Source organism: Ambystoma mexicanum, chromosome 7q (assembly GCF_040938575.1).
Source record: "Ambystoma mexicanum isolate Mex_15411 chromosome 7q, UKY_AmexF1_1, whole genome shotgun sequence".
Lineage (NCBI taxonomy): Eukaryota > Metazoa > Chordata > Amphibia > Caudata > Ambystomatidae > Ambystoma > Ambystoma mexicanum.
In genome coordinates, this window is record NC_090941.1 from 1,026,961,126 (window position 1) to 1,026,982,584 (window position 21,459).

The following is a 21,459-nucleotide window of genomic DNA, read 5'->3' on the forward strand; positions in this document are numbered from 1 at the left end:
TTATCTCCAATGGTACACTGTTGTTGATAATCATGGATCTTATTTCCATTACCCAATGAAGATTAACTACATCATGATCACTATGTCTCGTCTTTAGAATTTCAAGGGACTTTATTTTAGCAATAATATAGTCGTTCGTTTTTGTGAGTGTTATTTCCATGCAAGGTAGAACTTGCAGGAATATTGCTTGGGGTTTGCCCTTTCAGCATTTCACAATTCCTATTTGCAAGTTCGTTCCACCATTTTTTGCCCAGGCTGCCTTGGATATCTTGGCTGACATTTTTAGCATGCCCACTTGGATCCATCCATGAATATGTCTCCACATATAATGAAAAAATAATTATGATGATCTAACATAAATTCCCACACGAAACCTGGATAATGGTGCCTTGGACAAAGGCGTTTGTATGGAATGATTTAAGAACGGTCCACCCCGGCACATTTTTAACCAAGGTTAGAATCCCTGAGAAAGGGCGGCCCGTCGCATTTTTCAAAGCTGGGTTCAAAATGGCTGAATATCCTTCGCATCCAAGTCTCTTGTCGACAGATCAGGGTGTGGGTTTCCTTATTCAGCTCATTGTCCTGAAATAAATTAATACAGCCTCTGGTGTTCCATGAGATCACTGTCTGTTCACTTTGTAAGAGCAGCTAATGATGGTTTGGGTGGGATCCTCTTTGAGCAGTTGACCGTGACTTCTGATCATAAAACAGTTTTCTTTGCTCCCGGTCCCCTCTTCCTCCCCTAAGGTGCTCCTGCAAAGAACGCCTTTTCATTTCATTCTGTGACAGATTGTTCAAACTTAAGGGAGTCCTAGCCATGGATTTCATATTCGGCTTTGTTCCAGGGCCTGTAAAATCACTTATTTCATAACCAAATAGTAGATCATCCTTGGCAGCTCTCAAGGTATTGGCCACCAGGAGAGAAAAGACGTGGCGCACGACCCAGTCTGAACGTTGTTTCGACATGTATTCTACTATTTGAATATCATCAGACTCGATTGAACTGAAGTCTGGAACACAGTGTAGAAGAGGGGTCTGCAACCCTTGGTTCGCCAGAGGTTTTGGACTTCAGCTCCCATCATCCCTATCTAGCATAGTCAATGGTACGGTATCATGGGAATTGTAGTCCAATACATCTGGAGAGCCAAACGTTAGACTCCTAGTGTAGAAGCTTCATAATGTTTTGTCTATTTAAGTTGACTGTGTTTTTATCATGCAAGACATATTCAAGTTGCAGTTTTTTAATACAGGTTTCCATTCACAAACTCCGTGTCATGAGCCCTCTTTGACCCCCCTGTTTTTTGTGCTTGAGAGGTTGTATATTTGGGATTCAAATTCAAACCAATATGGGGGGGATGCTCGTCTTCAGGCACTTTCGTCACTTTTTTCTTCATAGTCGTAGGCAAATGCGTTGAGATGATCAGCCCCTTTTGTGCCTTTTTGATTTTTCTCACGCTAGTGAGTCTATAGTGCCGCCTTGTGTATTAGTTTCAATGACTTCATGACCAGCATTGTCTCCATCCTCATCAGACCAGGCTAGCGAACCACCATCTTCGATTTCCTCATCTTTCGAATAGGTGGATAGATTTGCGAGGTCCTCTGATGCAAACGACACTGGCTCCTCTCGATCATCCGACTCAATGCGGCGGCGTTTGCTGGCCTGGCGATGTCTCTGCCACATTGTCCAGCAGTTGACTATCTTGAGGGGGTTTACCCAATGCAGATTTTTTTTGTTCTAATCACTTAAAAAATGAAGTCGGTGGGGGGTTGGTAAATTCCTGATAAATTTGTTCAAAGCATTCGATTTGTTTATGCGGCCGTCCCTTCTCAGTCGATCTGCATTTTTAGCTTTGGCATTGACGTTTGTCTTATTGGCACTGCTTTTCACAACTGTAGCTTTTTTGGTATTGGCAAAGATACCAAAAGAAATAACTTTGGGGTTGATCATCTGAGCAACAGCTGAGAATTGAGGCACTTGGGGTCCTCCTAAGGCCACCCCCGCACTTTTAGAAGATGCCGGGGCCATATCACCGACAGTAGTTGGACCCGAATTGTTAACTTAAATTTGAATAGATGAATTAGAAGCATTTGACCCTGACTGTGGCTCTTTTGAGACCACCATACATGTACACATGCCTGCTGTCTTTGGAGGTGCACAGACTGCACCCTTTTGATTCCCCAAATCAAGCGATTGAGTGCTTGTTGATTGCTTTTTGGATCCTTTATCTCGAGCAGGCTGCAACAGTGGCTCAAGTACCAAGCTAGGGTATGTCATTGGCGGGGGGGGATCGATTTACAATTGCATCCGCAAGGCTTTGTTTGAAGATGATTTGTGGGTGTTGTGCAGCATCCATTTCACACATTCAAGGACAGCATCTGTAAGCTCGTTTTTGTTGTTGTTTGTTGATTAGTTCGTTTTTTGCTAAATCACTCAACCCGAGATTGCCACTTGGACGATACCTCTGCTTCCAGGTCTAACCGTCTAGAGGTGTGGTCTGCCAATGATTCCAAAGCGTTGATCTTAGAGTTTCCCACTCCCAACAGTGCATTCTGGTCTTTCAAAGATTCATGTAAGGCTTCGTATAGTTTCATGAATGGAATCAAGGCTGTTGAGGTCGCTGCCATGACATTGTTGTAGATTTGCAAGCCTGCCGCTACAGAGTTGTGATGTTTATTGGCTTGCTCACTCTTGGTTATGTCCTGTTGTGATGAATTGGAGCGGATGATAGGCTTGTCCGCATTGGAACTTTTTTAAACTGGGCTGATAGTTGAGTCTTTTGGATTTCTGGTGTGACCAGTTGTAAAAAGCGTTTTTCAGTGATTTTCGGGATTTTGTACTCAACAGAGTTACTGGTCAACTCTTTAGGTTTAAGACCGGAGTTGACAGATGGCAAATTTTGGTTTCCCACGCTGACAGTAGCAGGAATTGTCAGAAAGGAGCGATGGCCCGCAGTGGCAGAAACGTTTTGCTCATTTGTTAGCGGCAGAAACACTGGAGCTTATTAACGTGTGTTTGATATTGAGAAAGTGAGCTTTGACACACTGCCAATCGCACCTCTCTGGCGGCTGCGTCAACAAAATGAAACTGCAGCAGCTTCACGTCATTGCCTCCTTGTGCAGCGTTCAGAAGCAATGAGAATTATCAATGTGAGTTTCTAACATGTGCTTATGGTTCTTGCTAGTGGAGTCCTTTGGTGATTTGCCAGGGTCTGTCGGTTGAGCAGTCTTTGAAGTTAAATTGGCTTCAACAGCATTATTTGGCTTCATGGTATTCGCAATAGCCTCTGAACAGGGCGCATGCCCGACAGAAAATGTGTCTTCCTTGGGAACGTTTACTTCATTATCTATATCATGCCCATTCATTTGTCTGTCGAGGCAGGACACAAACACTACTGTTACTTCCCCCAATAAGATCGATTCGGTCATCGCAAATGTCTGAAGCCACATTGTTCGCCACTGCAGCGAGTGGCATGATCTGCAAAACAAGTCTGTCTTGTACAGGGGTACGACCTGAAAGCTTGTCAATGCATTTACTTACTTCTAATAGCTCCCCATCGGTAACATAATTTCCATTAGCCCCTAGCTGGATCACACAGTCTGTGGGGGGGGGTCAGCAGCCAAGTTGGCAAAGTTTTGAGATCCAGGAACTTCCTGTCGTGGTCTTGGGTCCCCGTTAGTGTCCGGGATTCCAGCCTGCAAGATCTGGGAGACGCTGCGTTGTTCGCGCACCAATACAAAGAATTGTATTGGTGCGCGAACAACCCGGTAACCATTTGGACGGACGATATCCCCGAAGACACACGGGATACAGGGAAAAAACCAACACCACTGGAGTGAAGAACAGGCCTTCACCCCTCACCAGTTGACAAAGTTGTCTATACAAAGAAGACCCTTGACTGGCATACAAAAACCACGGGTATATGGAATACTCCGCTTCTGGGCAATAAGCTATTCGTATTTTACTAGTCCATATTTAGTTTACCTTTTTGAGAATGCTTTTATTGTTCTTCGCAAACAAACAACTGATATATAAATTGTCAACACACTTCTTGGAAGGTCGATTAAAGCATATAGAGGGCTTAAGGGCCCTGAGAAATAGGTCCTCCCAGAAATGTTGCGTTACTGAATTGGACATTAATTTGCTTTTCTTCAAGACTTCAATAACATTGTAGAGCTAGGGACTGCTCTCCCTCTCTATCCCTATTAGATAGGCGGATCACCAGTCGCAGCCTAGGGACAGACACCCCACATGTATGCAATGGGGTTTTAGGCTAGGTGTTGGCACACTGGAATCGTCCTTCAACCTTTCATTGGCAGTCGACAAGTAATATGAGACCAATGGTGTTGCGTTTTACCTGGCTTTCATGGACTTGACATCGACAGAGGGTTGATAAGAGTGCTGTTATGCAAAGTTCCTATGGATCTAGGAATGGGAGATTGCCTTTTACATAAAAACACAACCCTACACATATGTTGGCGTTTGTAACCTATAGCAAAGCAGCTGATCAAACTGAAAATCTTCCTACCGAAGCAAGTGTGCAACAAGATTTTGTGATTGCGCTGTTATTGCTCAACCTGTACTTGAACGCTCTGCAAACATTTGTAATCCCCCTTACAACTGGTATACCACAGATAAGTATTACATTTTTAACATGCTTGGCATATGCAGATATTGTTTTAATTGGAAGACCTCCTATTGCACTGCAGAAGTTCTCTGGTTACAGCGCTTTTAGGAATTTTCAAAAAATGAGAATACATGTAGCAACCACAAATTCAGTACTTTCAAAGAAAAGAGTATTTCTATTGGTACTCCGATTCTGGCTAGGGTATATAGTTTTGACTATATGATCTGTTTTGCATCTAAAGAGACCTATACGAGCCAGATCAAAACATTGGCAGCGCAAATGACCAAGGCTAATATGGGAATAATTAATTTCTCATCCACACACAGTGACAATGCAGAAGCCCCACAAAAAGTTCACATGCTAATTTAGATTTGTCTCATCTCTTCGAGTCAACAGTCGATCGATGAGTCAAACCTGATAGTTGGTTACCGTTCTCCATGGAGACTAATGAGGTGCAGTCTGTCACGCCTTGAATTTTGCTTCTACCCAGAGTGCATGGAGGACTGTGTGGTACCTTTTTTTCTAGTAAAAGGTGGAGCGAATAAAAGGCCACACTTGTATGAGTGCCGATGGATTTAAATGCTTTCCTGTGAATCAATATAACCCTCTCCTTTATTAGCTCTCTGTTATTTGCAATCTCTTCATATAGTTGCAAAATGAAAAGGTTTGTGCTTCATATGATCACGGGTTTGATGGGGTGGAGACAGATTACATCCATGTTGAAAGGTGCATGGGCTGGGGACAAGATGGGCAGGAAAGGGTGAAGATCGTATAAAAGCTTTCAGAACAAATCTGGTTTGAGAATGGTGATTTGGTGTTGCTGGTGGTGGAATACTGTATATTTGCTTCAGTAGTAGGTTTCTCCAACTGAATGTTTAGATGATTGGCAAGCGAAGCAATTTGTGGAGCTATTAGCAAGTATATACTTCACTTAAATGCGTTGATGCTTGCATATGTACTTCACCTTTGATTCTAACCAATACAATCTGAAACCTCCAAAAAGCATTGCATTTTAATGATATTCAATTATGTGTATTCTATCATCTCATGTTGATTAAGCACCCAAGGAATAGTCTTAAAGCATCTTTTCTTTTGTCTAGTCCAAGAAGTCGGTCATTTGTTTTCCACGACCAATGACTCCTAAAGAGGCAAACAGACGAAAACTCAGCACAGTGGACTCTAAAAAGAATGAAAGCCATCAGGTGAGTAGTCCTACTCTTAACCCTCCCTCCCATGGCTTACATGAAACATGAGCATATTAGCTTTTAATCTGGTGCATACACGCTATAACCGTCAATGTCCTCCTTGATCTCCTTTTGTTTTTGTTGTATGTTTTAGTCTGCTGCAGCTAGAAAGAAAAAAAACGGACAAAACAATTAGTTTGACAAGCAGTCTACTGAGCCACTTAGTCTTCTTAAATGTATGCTTCAGCTGCTTTCAAAACTTTTAGAAGGTTAATTGACTAACCTGAGAGCTTCCACTTCCTCACCGCCCGAGTGCTGAAGGCAAGAATAAAACTATACGTTTTGTTGCATGTTCGGCCTAAGTTTCTAGTGGCTTATTGGAGCAGAAAGGCATTTCATGTCACATGGGTGAGACCCCTCATTTCTTTCCTTTTTTGTATCTAGAACCATTTTTGACAACCGTGTTTCTTTTTTAAAAGCCTCACTGGAGACTGCAACTCTTTTTGATGTGTTGCCTTGGTGGCCCATAAAGCTACCAGGATAGTTGCACTTCCAAATTTCCCCTTTTTGTCCCTGAAGAGCCCTCACCTAGAAAATGTCAATCAGTGGCAGGTCAGCTGTTTAAAAAAAAAAAATAAATACATTGTTTACTTGGGTTGTATGCAGTGTATCCTTATCACATTAGTAGCTCCTTGCTTCCTTAACATGAGCAAAATTACTACCCAAGGTCCTTTTGTAAGTCCCAAGACCTGCTCGTTTTCTTTGTGGTCGGGTAGTGTTATTTCTGACATTTTGCTTATGTGATTTCTGACCCCGGCTCACCAAGGCATCCTTGACTAAATGGGATCCAGTTTCAACCGGATGAGGATCTTCCAGATGCCTCAACGTTTTAATGGAGGCAATTCCTGCAGAAATAGCAGTGAGGCTGGCCACCACTGATTCAATGGCTGCCAAAACTGTTAGTGGGTCTAACTGAAGGGCTCGAGTCACCCCTTACGCTCTCCTTTCCGAGACATTTTATCAGCTACTGGACCCGATTCCGAGCAGCTGAGACCACACCAGCATTGGAAGCTGGGCTGCTAATTCCTGAACCTCATGAAGGCTAGGCACTGGCCCTTTCTGAACACTGAAAAACTACTTCTGGGAGATTTTTCACCTGGATCTGATGGGAACAGTTGGTTGGATTACCCTTCTCTGCAGCCTTTGTGTGCTCCTGTGGCAAAAGATCCCTCATCACAGAAGTGAGCCCCTGCCTGCACTGATGCCCCGTCGGAGATTTCCCTGCTGTCTTCAATCTTTCCATCTCCGGGCTATTAAGGAGCAACTACTTGCAACATCCTTCCTCTAAGCTGTCATCCTTTGTCCTGTATCAACAAAGAGGATCTCCAAATGCCTAGGGAACACAAGGGAGCGAAAAGCTAACATAAAACAAAAGATGTTCCCATATGGCTAAAGTTATAAAGTGATTTACAAAGCTATGAGTGCAGGTTCAACTGATAGCTAAAGCAGAACAAATCATTCAGTTTAACATATGTACTTATAACACCAGTCATACCAGTTGTGCCTATTGTTGGTAGCACATATCATAAAAAAATATAGAGAAAAATATATATATATTTATTTATGGGAGTGAACATGAATATAGCCACTTGTTGGCTTCATAAATGAGGAAAATTTACACAGGTAGGTAAACATATATAAACCTTCAAATATATACAAAATGTATAGTTTTTTTGGGAAAGGAAGAAAGGAAAGAGGGGAGGAGGGGTCAGTAGAGAAGAAGAAAACAGAAGCAATATGTTTAACAGAAAACACTTGTTCTGATAGAAATCTTTATCTATCCATACTGTTATTTGAACTGAGTTGGGCAGAGAGCAGACTATATAACTAACTGGCCCTTACTGAATCAAGGGTATAATTTGCAGATTTGGTTATAACAAAGGTAACAATTCAATGATAACCTTTTTCATGCAAAACACAAGAAAGCTAACTGAAAAGTTATGCAACAGACAAAAATACTGTGCATTAAGCCTTACTCAGGCAAAGAACTAAAGAGTTGTACAACAAACTGAAAATGATGTACACAATTGCTTTTAATGAGACGAAAACCTAGAAGGTTGTGCAACAGGCTGAAATGATGTACTTTGTCCTGTACAGATCGCTACAATTCTGGCTCGAGCCTAAGATGCATGAAAGCTTCCTGAAGCCCTCCACCAATCCCTACATGAGTCCTCTGGGTCTCTTAATGACCTTAACAGCCTGAAAAAAATTCTGGTGGTGTCTTCCTCCTCCAAATCAGTAGCTTGTTCACATGTAGCCTCTTCATTATTACTGTGATTTAGAGACGCTCCCGTCCCCTTTCCTACATCCGTGTAGGCATCCCCCATCATGGGGACGGTACCAGAACTTTTGGCAGCAATACATTGAGCTTCCCTTTTAAATTTAGTATTGCACTCAGGGCCTGACCACGGTGTGGGAAAGCCCCGCCCTCTGGCTCCTCACCTCAGTCCCTTTTTCCGTGTGAACGGTGTCGGATCAGGCAGCCAGCGCAGAGACTTTTTTAGCTTTCTGCTTGCTCCCCGTATTTGTTTTTTCAATCTTATTTAACTTCACTTTGGTGACTCGCCTCCCCCGGCGCATGTCAACTGCAGGAGGATTCACAAGTTGTGCCTCAGGCAACCGCTCGTTCCCGGCCTTGGACCCCCATGCATTCTGTATTGAGTATTTGGGGCCCGACCACCACTGGGACGCATGTTAGTCTTGCAACGATCTCGGTCACAGGGCATTGAAGAATTGGTTGTCACGGTGGAGGGAGATCTTTCACACTTCTCATCCGACCCACCTTAAGGACTTCGTCTCCAGGACCTCTCGTCAAAACAAAATAGACCCTCTTTTCAGCACGACTCCGCAGTGCGGTGACTCCTTTGCCCGGGGTTTCCATGGCGATGGGTTCCACGGATTTGGGTTGTGGCATGCCCAAAGCCTCCAAGGCTACCGGATCCCAAGCTGAGGGACCTGGGGGCTCTACTGGGTGCTCCAGGGGCAGACCTGAGGCCATCCAGGCTACCGACTCCCAAGCTGAGGGGCTCAGGGGCCCTACTGGGCTCTCCTCAGAGGGGCAATCAAATTCATCCTCTACGATCCCAAGGGATCGTCGAGTGCCACCTCCAAGAGTCTGTCCTCGGCACGATCCAGCATGGCTAACGGCACAGGTGCCGAGGGCATCCAGCCAACCGGAGCTCGCTCCGAGGTCATAAGTCAGGGCGTTAGGACTACCGGCCATGCGGCGAGGGCTCAGCGCCTACCAGAGTTATCTTTGAGGTCACTGCTTCTACTGCGAGTGCAAGACCCAAGGTGTATCCTCCCCTGTCTGAGGCCTCTCGTGGCGCAGGGCCATAGCGCCCTCCCGCCCAGGGCATGGTGCAAGGCTTCAAAATGGCGGAGAGTAAGTGGCGGAGTCTGCCAGGCTGGCTGCCATCCTGGATTGAACTCTGGGCCACCCGTGCTCTCGCCCATTGAATGGGCTCTGCAGGAAGATCCCAGTGCCCTTCTCTCTGGAAGCGGCTGTGGATTGTGAGGTACAGGCATCTGGTCTCCTCAGGGGTACATCTACCCATCGCAGCCTTATGGATACACGCCTCGGGCACCCCAGCACTTTGACCAGGAGCGGAGACCCAGCGCCTTGGCGATCCGGGCCCTTAGAGACCAGGCAGCTTGCAAGGACCGATTCCTTTTCCTCGTGCGTTTCTCTCAGTTGAAGGGGCTCCTGAAGGATATAGTGAAGTTGGTCCTCCTGCAGGTGGTTTCTCTCCCCGATCCCCTCCTCTGGGTACCCCTACCATTCCTCCAGCGCTGGCGGTTCCAGTGCGAGTCCCTCCGCCGGTCCAGGCCCTACTGGTTGTTCAGACCCATCCACCTTCTCCTGTACCACCGCCACCTCCCCCTCAACAGCCGTTGGACCTCTCGTACCTGGAGGGGAAGGGGGGAGGGTCCCTGTCGGCACCCTTGTCCCAGGGCCCAGACTCCAATCGGTCTGTGACAAAGGGATGTAAGGGGGTGATGAGGACGAGGATATCCGGAACGATAAACCCTCTGCATCCGTTAAGGCCTTACATGACTGCCTTCAGGGCCTGGCAGAGTTCTTGGCATTCGCTCTGCCTGATGAAGGCCCCCAGGAGTGCTAGCAGAGGTTTTGGGTAAGCGGACCCCGGTCTGGTCTGGCATCCCTCTCCAGAAGTATGTCATGCAGGTGGCGTGAAAGGTCTGGAAGAAGCACAGGGCCAACGCCCAGATGAACAAGAAGCTAGACAAGCAGGTCCAGGCTGCCGGACGGGGAGCCAATCCTCCTGGCCTCCCTACCGCAAGCCCCATCCTTCATAGGTGACTGCAGCCTCATTATATTCAAAACCCTGGTTTTCGTCTTCCTCCACGGGAGCCACCTCCAGTTCTCTCTTCAAGGAGGACAAGGTCCTCGAGTCTTTGGGAAAGAGCAGTTTTCCATCTCAGGACTGCATCTGCGGCAAGCCAACACATATGCCCTCTTGGCTGCAGCTAACCAGAATCTGTGGCGGGAGCTCAGGGAATTTTCAGCCCGACCTCCCTTCAGACTAGCAGGCCTTCTTCAAGGTTGGTCTGGTAGATGCCCGGGCCATTGCACAGGACCTCATGGAGTCTTCAGTCTCCCCGATTGACACAGCCAGCAGAGAGCTGTGCCTTGGTGTTGAGATGAGGACGGCATCGTAGATGTACGCCACTAAGTTTTCATCTGGCGTGCAGGTGCTGATCCTGAATTTGGGCCTTTGAGGGTGTGTACCTTTTTAATTTGTCAATCGATGACGAGTGGACAAAGAACAAATCCTCCACTCAAACTGCCAAGTCATTTGCCATCCTGACAAAACCTGGATCGAAATCCATCCCTCAGTCCCAGGGCAGGACCGAGTTCTAACCCTGCGCTTTGTCCGGCTTCAAGGGGTTTTGGGACCGCAGTACAGAAACCTGACGGGTCACCCAGCGACCACAGAAGGAAGCAGCAGAGGACTTTGCGTGGGGTTTTCCGCTCCCCACCCTCTTCCCCCACCTCTGAAACCAAGAAGCAGTGATGTCAAGGTTTGGGAACACAGCTCGCCTGTCGGGGGCCATTAGGCTCTTTTCCAGGACACCTGGAAGCGTCTTTTTCAACAACCTGGGAATCCTCTCCGTAGTCTCTACAAGCTTCAGTCTTCTTTTTCCTTTCCCTCTACCATCCTCTCCTCCTTCTCATTTCTAAATCTGTCTTCACCACTGAAATGCTTCAAGATGATTACTCCCACCCACATAGAAGAGTCTCTGTATGCAGGGGACTGGATGCGTACCCTGGACCTCAAGGATGCTTACCTGTATGTACCCATCGACCAACAGCATCGGAAGTTTCTGCGGATCATGATCATGTTGTGCCACTTTCAGTACAAGGTGCTGCCCTTCAGCCTGAACTCGGCCCCTTGTGTATTCACAAAGTTGAGGAACCCAGTGGCGGGCCTTCTCTGCTTGGAGGGTCATCTGTACCCTTATTTGGACTGGCTGCTGAGGGCAGGGTCACCCAAGGGGGTGATGCACTTCTGCAAGAGATAGGTGGATATCCTTCATCAGCTGGGGTTCTCCCTCAACCAGAGGAAGTAAGTTGTTCCCATCTCAGGATCTGGTCTTCCATGGGGTGCATTTGAGCACTACTGTTCAGCAGGTGGTCCCTACATCCGAGAGGCTCCTGTCCATCCGCAAGATGGTGTGGCACTTTCTGGCCAACTCGACCACCTCGGTATTGGTGGTTCAACACATTCTGGGCCTGATGGCCTCCTTCCTGCTCACTGCACAGCACGCTCGCCTCAAGATGAGGCGCCTCCAGCTCCACCTTTTGGCCAATCAGGATCAGGAGATGGGGGTCTCAGTCAGGCAGGATCCCAATACCACCGCTTGTACTGCCCGATCTTCGCCTGTGGATGACGGACGGCAATGTTTCAGTGGGTGCCCCCTTCACCCGACCAGAGCCTACCCTGGTGGTGACGACTGACTCCTCTTTTTTGGGTGGGGGGCTACTCTGTAGGGCTAAGCGATCATGTCCCATTATCCAGGATGGCAGCACTGCTGCATATGTCCGCTCGAGCTCAGGGCAGTAGGCCTGGACCTCAGGGCGTTTTTGCCCCTCATCGGGAACAGGTCTGTTCTGGTCAGGACGGACAATTCTACTAATTTCTTTTTACCTGAACAAGCAGAGTAGGGTGGCACCAGTTCCCCCAAGCCCACAAATCCCCCCCACCACCCACCCTCCTCTGCATCGAGGCTGTATCCATCTGGGAATGGGCCGCGACAGAGGGAGTATGGATTTCAGCAGTCCACCTCCCAGGGGACAGCAATGCAGAAGCGGACCAGCTGAACCGCTTGGGGTTGCACACACTCATTTTTGCCCCTGTTCCAGCGTTGGGGGTACGTGGACCTGGATTTGTTAGCATACCCTCTGAATTGCAAGTGCTCCCAGTTTGCTTCATGGGCAAGACATCTCTGGGAGATGCCTTCCAGATCTGTTGGCATGGCCCCAGGTGTTATGCGTTCCTACCCACCCCTCTGCTCCAACGAACCCTCAGCAAGTTCTGGGCTTTGGTGGTTTGCAGTCTTATCCTGAATGCCCCCACTGACCTTTGAAACCCTGGTTTTCGGATCTGCTGCAGTTGTGCTCCCAGGGTCCCGTCCACCTTCCGATCTCCAGCAGGGGCTTCCTGGCGCAGCAGGGTGGGGCAGTGGAACATACTGACCTGGCCAAGCTGGCCCTGGCGGCCTGGTTCCTGACTAGCTGAGGGTTCAGCATGCTCCATTTTCGGATGACAACTGGGACATCATTCATCAGGCCACGAGACCCTCGACTTGGTCCCAGTATAAGGACAAATGGACAAGATTCTGCCATTGGTGTCGTGACAAGGGTCTGGACCCTATCATCTGTAATCTGGAAGATGTACTGGCTTTTGCAGCACACCTGGATCGCACTGGAGTCCAGGTGGATACTTGCTGCATGCACTTGGTAACCATTGAGGCTTACAAGAATTCCCTTTGTGTTTTCAGCGACCAACCTGGTGGTTAAGGCCCACCTTAAGGGGTTGTTTAGGCTTTTTCCTCCAGGTTTCATGACAAGGTCCTCTTGCACACTCCCCCAAATTTCTTGGCCCAGGTGATCTCTCCTTTGCATCTGAATCAAGATGCCGGTATTCTTCCCAAACCCGCAGTCAGCGGCAGAGGGCCCTACATTCCTTTGGACCTCAAGAGGGTCCTCAAGTTTTATATCTCTCTGACAAAATCCTTCAGGAAGTCTGAGGCATGGTTTGTGAATTTTGGGGGTTCCTCCCCCAGCTGTCAGGCTTCCAAGGATTCCATCGCCCGTTGAATGTTTCAGGCCATTTCGGAGGCGTACACAGGCAAACCTGTTCCGAAGGGGATTCATGACCATGCAGTCAGAGCTGAGGCCACTGCCGTCGCGTTTTAGAGACCTGCTTCTTGGGAGGTCATCAGCAAGGCAGCTACTTGGGCCACATCGTCTGCCTTCTGTAAGCCCTACGCACTGGACACTGGTCCCAGCTGCAATGGAGGGTTCGGTCAGGCGGTTCAGAAGAAACTTTTTGCTTCTTCCTAGATATGAGGCGGGTTTTCACAGCTACACCATATGTTCTTGTTCGGTGGAATCGCCCATAAGGATGGAGGAAAGGGGAGGCAACATAGGAGTAATTAAAGTTAGTCACCGTAGTGACTAGAGTACTCCTAGTCCCCTTTCTTCCATACGTGCCACCCGCCTTCTTCCGCTAGTATGCCAAGGGCTAATATGTACTAAGAGTAGCCAGGTATCGAAGCGTCCGATGTGTTCAAAGGGGACTGAGGTGAGGCGCCAGAGGACGGTCGCCTGGGCATTCCCACGCCAGAGGCCGCGCCCCCATGCGCCATACCAAATTTAAAGAGGAAGCGCATGTTTTCGCTGCCAAAGGTTCTTTAATTTTGTAATATTTATCACTGATTTGTTAGTACTTGCCTGTATTGTAGATTTTACTTAAATATCTTACTTTAAGTATAGAGTACATTTTATTCGGGGGTATACTGTGTGGACGTTCCTTTGTGTTCCTGCATATGTCCAAGCTGTACTTTGACCCATGCTCTCCCCTGATAAGATTTAGGCCAAACTGCTCAGTCACAGCTACCATTGAGCGACTGTATTAGGTTGTGGGGAAACCCTGACAAACACTACTGGTTGGTCTACTCCAGCCCTCACCGTAGGGCTTGCAAAACAATCTTCCTAACACAGCTATATTCATTCTAATCTTACGCCATCACCGTATTTACTTAAAACTTGAAATAATTCCTATCAGTTAAAAACATCTGCAGGAAAATGTTTTGTTAAAAGAAATATTGCTTCCCCACCACTTAAACCAATTTCCATGGAAGAGGGGGGCTTGCTCTACATCTGGGAAATCCAGCAAATCAAAAGAAAATAAACTTTCCTTATTGCTTTGCGCCCCATTTCAGTCTTTTGCCCAGAAGTGCTGCGGCTGACTGTTATTGCATGCTTTTAAGGAAACTCTTGAACTTTTGTTTGTTCAAGAAATTCCTCAAAAATAGGCTTCGAGTCTTTGAACACAGCCCACTACATCTGCCTTCAAAATGCTGATTTAACCCCCTTGTTCCACAGATGGTCAAGGAGTACATAGTGCAGTTGTAATCAACACACAGAGAAAGAACGACTACGGCCCGCTTTATAATGAAGAAAGAAAACGCACAAAGGTACAAAAACATTCTCCTGGCATAAGACCCTTCAGTGACCTGCAACAGCACCAAATATGGTTGAAAATTGTGTATGAAAAATATAATAATCATAACTTTTATTAATTACAGTAAAATAAATGGACTAGTCATTTGTATGGCGGAATAACTATTTAGGGCAGGATACCGATGGGGCCGGTGGTATGGAACAGAGTGAGCGATCTGGCTATGGTGGAGTTGAAATGGGAGACCCAGGGCGTAGCAATGGTCGGTGATCTGAGGGGAGAAGGTAGGTGGAAAACTGCGAGAGGAATCCGAGATGCAGGCGGGACAGTTCTTACAACACAACACGGTCATGGGGCTATTGCGTAGAAGATGGCCTAGCGCTACAGAAGGGGATATTGTAAATGAGGATGTTGAGACACTACTCACAGCTGCAGAAGGGGGACAAGAGGTGTCCAGAATCTACGAGGTTCGGCTGGACTGTTCCACACAGGCTGCGCTGAACTATAAAAGCAAATGAGAGAAGGAATTGGGGAGGGTATTGGAGTGGGCGGGGGAATCATGCGATACCATGCAATACCACAACTGATGCAGCTATATATTGTGCAGAGGGCATACCGCACACCGGCTGTGGTCTCCACATTCAGAGGGGCGTAGACACAAGTGTGCCCAAAATGTAAAGAGGAGGAGGCAGGGCTCATACACATGTTCTGGAGATGCCCGTTCATACGAGAATTTTGGGGGCAGGTATCATCCAAGGTGGGTAAGGGCAGCATTGAATTAGATACTGGTACTCCAGAAGCCTGCATGCTGGGGAGATGCAAAAAGAACGCAGAAGATAAGCCACTGAATAATTTGAGGGATTTGATATACATTAAGGCCAAGCGGTTCATAGCAATGCGATAGAAAGATACGAGAGCTCCGTGCATAGGCATATGGTGGAGAGACCTGGAGAAGTGGTGTACTGCAGAAACAGGAGTATGGCAGAAAGCACTTGGAGTCCAAGCAGAGGGGTCGAGGATAGGCTTAAAGAGATGGATAGCGCTGACAGTAACGCTGTTTGCAAACGCGGAAATTAACGGAAGCATGCTACTGGGGAGAGGCAATTGCAATCATAGAGATTGACAAAAAGACTGTTGTGCAAGGTTGGGGGGGTGGAGGGGCAGGGGGTAGGTAGGGAGGGGAGTGTAGTCCATGTTTGAGCTTGTTGCTCAGTGTGATGTATTTGTTGTGTTATGCAAAACCTAATAAAATCTTTAAAATAAAAAACTATTATTTAGGGCATCTCTTCTCTCCTCTGTGTGGGGGTTTATAAAGTGCAAAGCTAGGTGGGAAGCAACAAATTGCTCTACAACGGACGCATACAGGGGATCCCAAGCGGGGTGAAGGTATAGCGGGGAGCAGAGGAGGGGTTTACTCAAAGGAGGAGAAAAATGGTTAAGTGCGATTGTTGTGATGTTCTTTGAAGAGTTGGGTCTTCAGTTCCCTCCTGAAATGTGTAACAAGTTACCAATGCAGTTAAGTCTGGGCAGGCCAGGTGAGGGTGCCAGACTTAACTGCATTGGTAACTTGTTCCAGATACAGGGAGCATAGGAGGAAAAGGCCAGTTCCCTGGGTATTTACCCTTGCAGTTCTTGATTAGCAGTCTGGCAATGTTGTGGCTTCTTGGGGTGGACCGGACTACAGAGATGGTGGGTTGCTCAGCCAAGTAGAGTGGTGTATTGGTTGTGAAAATATATTGCAACATACCCGATGGACCACTCAACTACTGAGACCAGAATAAAGTTAATAGGTTTGTAATGGAGCACCTCTGCACAACAAGAGGCGACCCCGCCACAGCCCGACTTACCTGAAAGGGTTGCACAGCAACCATGCTCCACCATTGCACAGAATTGCTGTAGGTGGATGCTGCGTTGCAGCGGAGGGAGGAGTCAGCAGGAGATGGTTTGGAGAGGAACCTTGGCACTGGGTGGCCCTGATGCAAGAACTGAGCCTGGACAGCCTCCTGGAGGGATGCAGTCTGGGCAGGCCAGGTGAGGGTATCGTGGACGTTGGCAGCACACGGACCCTATGAGCTCCAAGAGGCAGCAAGGAGCCGTTCCAACATGGCACCAGGACCCAGTGTGGGAAAGAGGAGGGGGCGGGGGAGGTAAGCTGTTTAATGAGGGAAGGTGTAATTTGTGTTAGTCCTTGCAGGGCGAGGAAGGAGATACAGTAGAGTGCACCTGGACATACTGACCGGATGAGCCTAGAGAAACCAGGACCGATGGAAGACTCAAACTGCTGAAAAGTTCTGAGGGACCTTGTTGTGGCAATGAAGTTACTGTGTGCAGAAAAGTCTCAATAAAAGTAAAATGCTAAATCATCCCGAAGGGTGAATTTGAGATAGCATCCTTGTTACAGGGTTTAAGCAAAAGTAAAACAACACTATTGTACAGAAATTGTTTCAGTATGGCTGAACCATAAAGAGTTTTGAGAAATGTACTACTTCGAAGCAGGATTATATATGAAGGACAGCAAATGAAAAGTTATACAGAAAGTTCCAGGTGGGAAGGTCTCATGATTGCTGATTTCTAGAGCTCAAGTCTTATTCTGTCTTCTAGGGAGCACAATGCCTCTCCACCTTTCCTAGGATTTTAGGGCTTCCTCCCTTTGCAATGTGACCCAAACATTGTCCCCTTCTTGATTCTGTCCTTCTCTGTTTCTTACTCCCTCTTCATGGGCCAATGGCTGCTCTCCCTCGGTTAGCCATCTTTCCTCCTGGCCATCAAAGTTTTTCTCCTCACTGTAGAACACTCCACTTCTGGGCTCACGGGGATCGCCTCCTCTCTTACTGGAGCACAATCCTGTGTTTTTCAGGCGCCTTGCATCTTCTGTTGCACATCCCCTCTTCATAGGATCAAAGTCACTTTTACTAAATTTCACCCCCTTCTCCTGGGTCAAAGATTTATTTTTTTCTGCTTTCAATGGGCTCTCCTCCCCTTTATTGGAACACACCCTGTCTGTGCTTTCAGGGCTCACCTTGCCCTCACAGGAGCACACCCCTCTTTTGAGGATTAAGAAGTTAGTCTCTCACTCACTGGAGCACACCCCTCTTCTAGGCTCAAGGGTTTCACTCTCCTTTGGCGCTCTGTGGATCTTCGCCTCAGTTTTAATGCCTGCACCCTCCTTCCAAGGCAAACCTTTGAAATGATTGGGTAATTGGCTTCTTATTCCAATCCAGGTGAGGGAAATATTTAACAGGCTTGCAGCCTCTTAGAGCTAATTTTGTACCACCCTCTTAGAATGCTACAACAACCCTATGGGGAAGGCTGAAACACCGGACAGGAAAGGGAAGTCAAACCTCTCTTAAACGTGGGTAGCGTGGGCAGAGCGACAAGGCTTAACTCTCAATTAGGGGGTAGTAGTTCGACACAGAGGTACAATTAGCCCATACATATAAATCCAAAATATATACTGTTATGATATATGTTAACAGTGTATACTTTAATAACGTCACACACATAATCAAGTACTTTAAACATTAATACACTGTATTAAAGATGCCAATATATTATAAAAACAGTAATGTATATACAAGGACTCCCCTAACCTCCATGTCTTTATGTGGGTCCTTTGCCAAGCACAAGCACCCAACCTAAAATAACAAGGGGGTGGGGAGAACCAGGATACCACACTACCTAACAAGTTGGAAAGTACTTAGTAGCCTGCACAACTGCAATAACCTAGAGACACGCCAACCCTAGTACATATGATAGACCCTAGGCCTGGTGGCCAGCAACTAGCACATATGGCAGGGGATGTGATTAAGAAGGGAGCACAAATTAACAAAAAGTAAAAATAGATTTGCAATCCCTGGGCGTAAAACATAATTTACCATTAATTTAGACTGCCTAGTGCCTTATTACAGTATTAATGCCCGGTTGCCCGGAACAATACATTAAGGCCTCAGAGAAGATGGAAAACTGTGAACTTTAGCAACAGCTTCTAAGACTTGGCAAGCATTTCAACAAGACCTACCTCCTTGTTACATTTTCTGGAAAGATATACACAATGTTACCAATTGCAGCTACAGTGTTTCATGTAAATTTTATCATTGCAGAAATGAAAGGGATGGCTTTGAAATTGACTAGAAAATCACAGGTAAGTATTAGAATAGGGAATCTTGCTTCAGAGCTCACTGAACCTCCAGGACATCAGGACAAATGTCCATGGGCAGGTAAGTACTACAGAGTCACTTTAAGGAGAGTTCCAGTTTCAGTTAAAAATTCCATTGGATATAATGGTAAACGTTAAGGGCCTATTCACACTGACAGAGGCAAGTACAGTTCTACCCCACAGGTACAGATATTGCATCAATCGACCTCAGGAAAGGCCCAGTGGAAGTCTTCCACAGGTCATAAGCGGGTCCCCAGATGAAGAAATTGCAGAACCAGGAGGTCCATCTCCCACAAAGCAAGTCTTTTGGGCTCTGCAATTAGAAAGACCCACTAGTGAATATGGACCCCATGGTAAGTACTCGCGACAACAGTTTCGGCGGAACTTGCTCCAGGGACCAGATATAAACCTGTAAATATGCTCATTTCTCCACAGGCGCGATTTGTAAGATTTGACTTACTAGGGCTTGAGCCCTCGGCTAACAAAACCCACACCAACAAGAAACGGAAGCTCCTCCCAGGGAGTCTTTTAGGAGAACAGGGTACTTTAAATAAATTGCTCCCAGGAACAGGGTGAATAAAAGGCAGCAGCCTGTCCGCAAATGGTGCCAGGACGAGGACAACAGCTGGTGGCGCTTTCAGACCGCCCAGAATGGCAAATCAGTGCAGAAATGACTGTGCAGCTACTCTTGATGCCTGCAGCAACCCACAGCCAAGTAGAAGATCCTGGTGGTAAACCGCTGTATGTGGCAATGAAACAACCCAGAATCAGTCCCAGCACGGACGGCTCGACCCTGCAGATGTGGGAGTCACCTGGAGTCTCTGATATCCAGACTGGACTTCTAACAGCAAAAAACACTAACCGGGAGAAGACCAAGCCACTGTAATTAGCAAGTATTGTCAAATGAGGACTGCCAAATCAGCAGGCAACTCCAGCAGGTCGGCAAGCCTCCACCTCCAAGTTCCATGGAGAAAGCAGCAAGTGAGTTGGGGCAGGGCAGATCCCAAATACCCATATGAAAGGAGCTTGGCCTCAGGCCAGCCAGCCAATCTCAAAATGGGCCTGTGTGCAGGGGGCTCAGCTGTCCAACCATACTAGTTGGTTACTTGGACTGCCACTCGACTGAAGCCACACCTATAGGAAGTGAGAGGGTTGGTCCACTTGGTGAGAAATGCCATTTTGAGGCCACATTGTGGTCATCTAGACAGAGAATCCCTAGAAAACAAAATGGCTGCAATCAAGATTTTTTTTAAAAGTGCAAGTAAAATGGCTTGCACCTCCTATTAAAGCCAAAATTAAAGAGGACCCACCACCAACCTATTCCCTAAAACCCAATTACAGTGATAGAATCACTGTAGGGCAGAAATGGGGTACCTGAGGAGCACCCCTGGGACTAGGCACCTTTGGCAGCGACCCAGTACCATATACCTTATTACAGGTAAAAAGGGACATAATGGAAGGGGGACTTCAGGTGACACCATAAAGATATTAAGGAACGAAAATAGTCGAGGGGGAAATGGTTTAGGCGGTCCCAAACGTTGCCCTAGAATTCCCAAAATAGGAATTCTGGCGCAACACGCCATTTTGGACTCGTTTGTTTTTCTCATGCAGGAGTAGGGTTCCCTCAGACCTTTTAAAATGGGAAGGAGGCAGGATGTTACACCACAACCAGTCATCCCACAGCATCAATTCTTAGCTCCTAACGTAAGAAGTTCTCACTCAGACATACACTCCATTGTCATAGCCCCTTCCACTATCTAATTCTACATCAAAAAGTGCAAATGATTTGCCTTCTGGTGTACAAGCCAACGCACATGTCAAGCTTTCCAATTGCTACCTGTGGTAAGTCAGGAGTCGGACGTAGTCAGTCAAAGGGGTGGCATTCTACACAAAGCTTTTATTGAAATAAGCACAACCTACCTTTCCTTGTACTACAAGGGTTTGCCCTCCCTAATAGAACTGTAACTAGTGTGCTTGTTGGGGTGATTTGTCCAAATCAAAAGGTCTGTCCTCTCGCCAAACAAACTATCAAGCTATGACACTACCACTAAGCAAAAAGAATTCAACAAACAAACAAAAAGGGTCTCTGTAGAATGTCTCCTTTCTCCTGGCCCCTCTGGCTCAGCCTCAGTGTCTTTCTGAAGTGTCCAATGACTATTGGCTCTCAATGCCCAGAAGGTTTCTTTCCTTAACTGTTGTTCATATATTCTCTTCTGGTTTGGCAAACTGTTCTTCCCAATACTATGACAAGGGAGGCTTTCCCTGTAGCACTGTTGGCTTTTATTAGGGTTTTCACAATCCCTTTGACGAGGGAGATTACGCCTGTAAGACTCTGCTTTTCTTATAGTCTTCACAAGTATTGTGATGAGGGAGATTGCTCCTGAGTTTCACAATCACTGAAGTGACAAGTAAGATTACTCCTGTACCACTCTTGGCTTTTTAGTCTTCACAATTTCCTGAACCCTTCCCAGTTCTCCCGTCGCTCCCATTACCTCCGATTCGGTGGGTGCGTGTCACTGGTCTGTTCCTGGGGCTGTGGGCTGTCTTCTCTCCTGTAGACTCCTTCAGCGGTCCTCTTCCCAGCTTCTTGTCTCATTCTGTGACTCAGCGGAGTGCTTGGTTTGGCGGTTCCGGTGCTGTTTATGTACCACACGGTCCACCTTTTTGAGGTCACGCCACCGTCTGGATCATCCCAAGTTTCAAGTGAGACAGCCCATCGCCGG

At 47.0% G+C, this 21,459-nt stretch overlaps 1 protein-coding gene across 4 annotated transcripts in view; it reads left to right on the top strand.

Moving 5' to 3' along the window:
- The window catches only part of NUMA1 (nuclear mitotic apparatus protein 1), a 1,289,555-nt gene that overhangs the window by 1,217,614 nt on the left and 50,482 nt on the right, over positions 1-21,459 (top strand). For all 4 annotated transcript variants that reach the window (XM_069640302.1, XM_069640305.1, XM_069640304.1 and 1 more), the window contains exon 24: positions 5,726-5,827. In XM_069640302.1, coding sequence (XP_069496403.1) covers positions 5,726-5,827 — 102 coding nt within the window. The remainder of the gene's footprint in view (positions 1-5,725; positions 5,828-21,459) is intronic.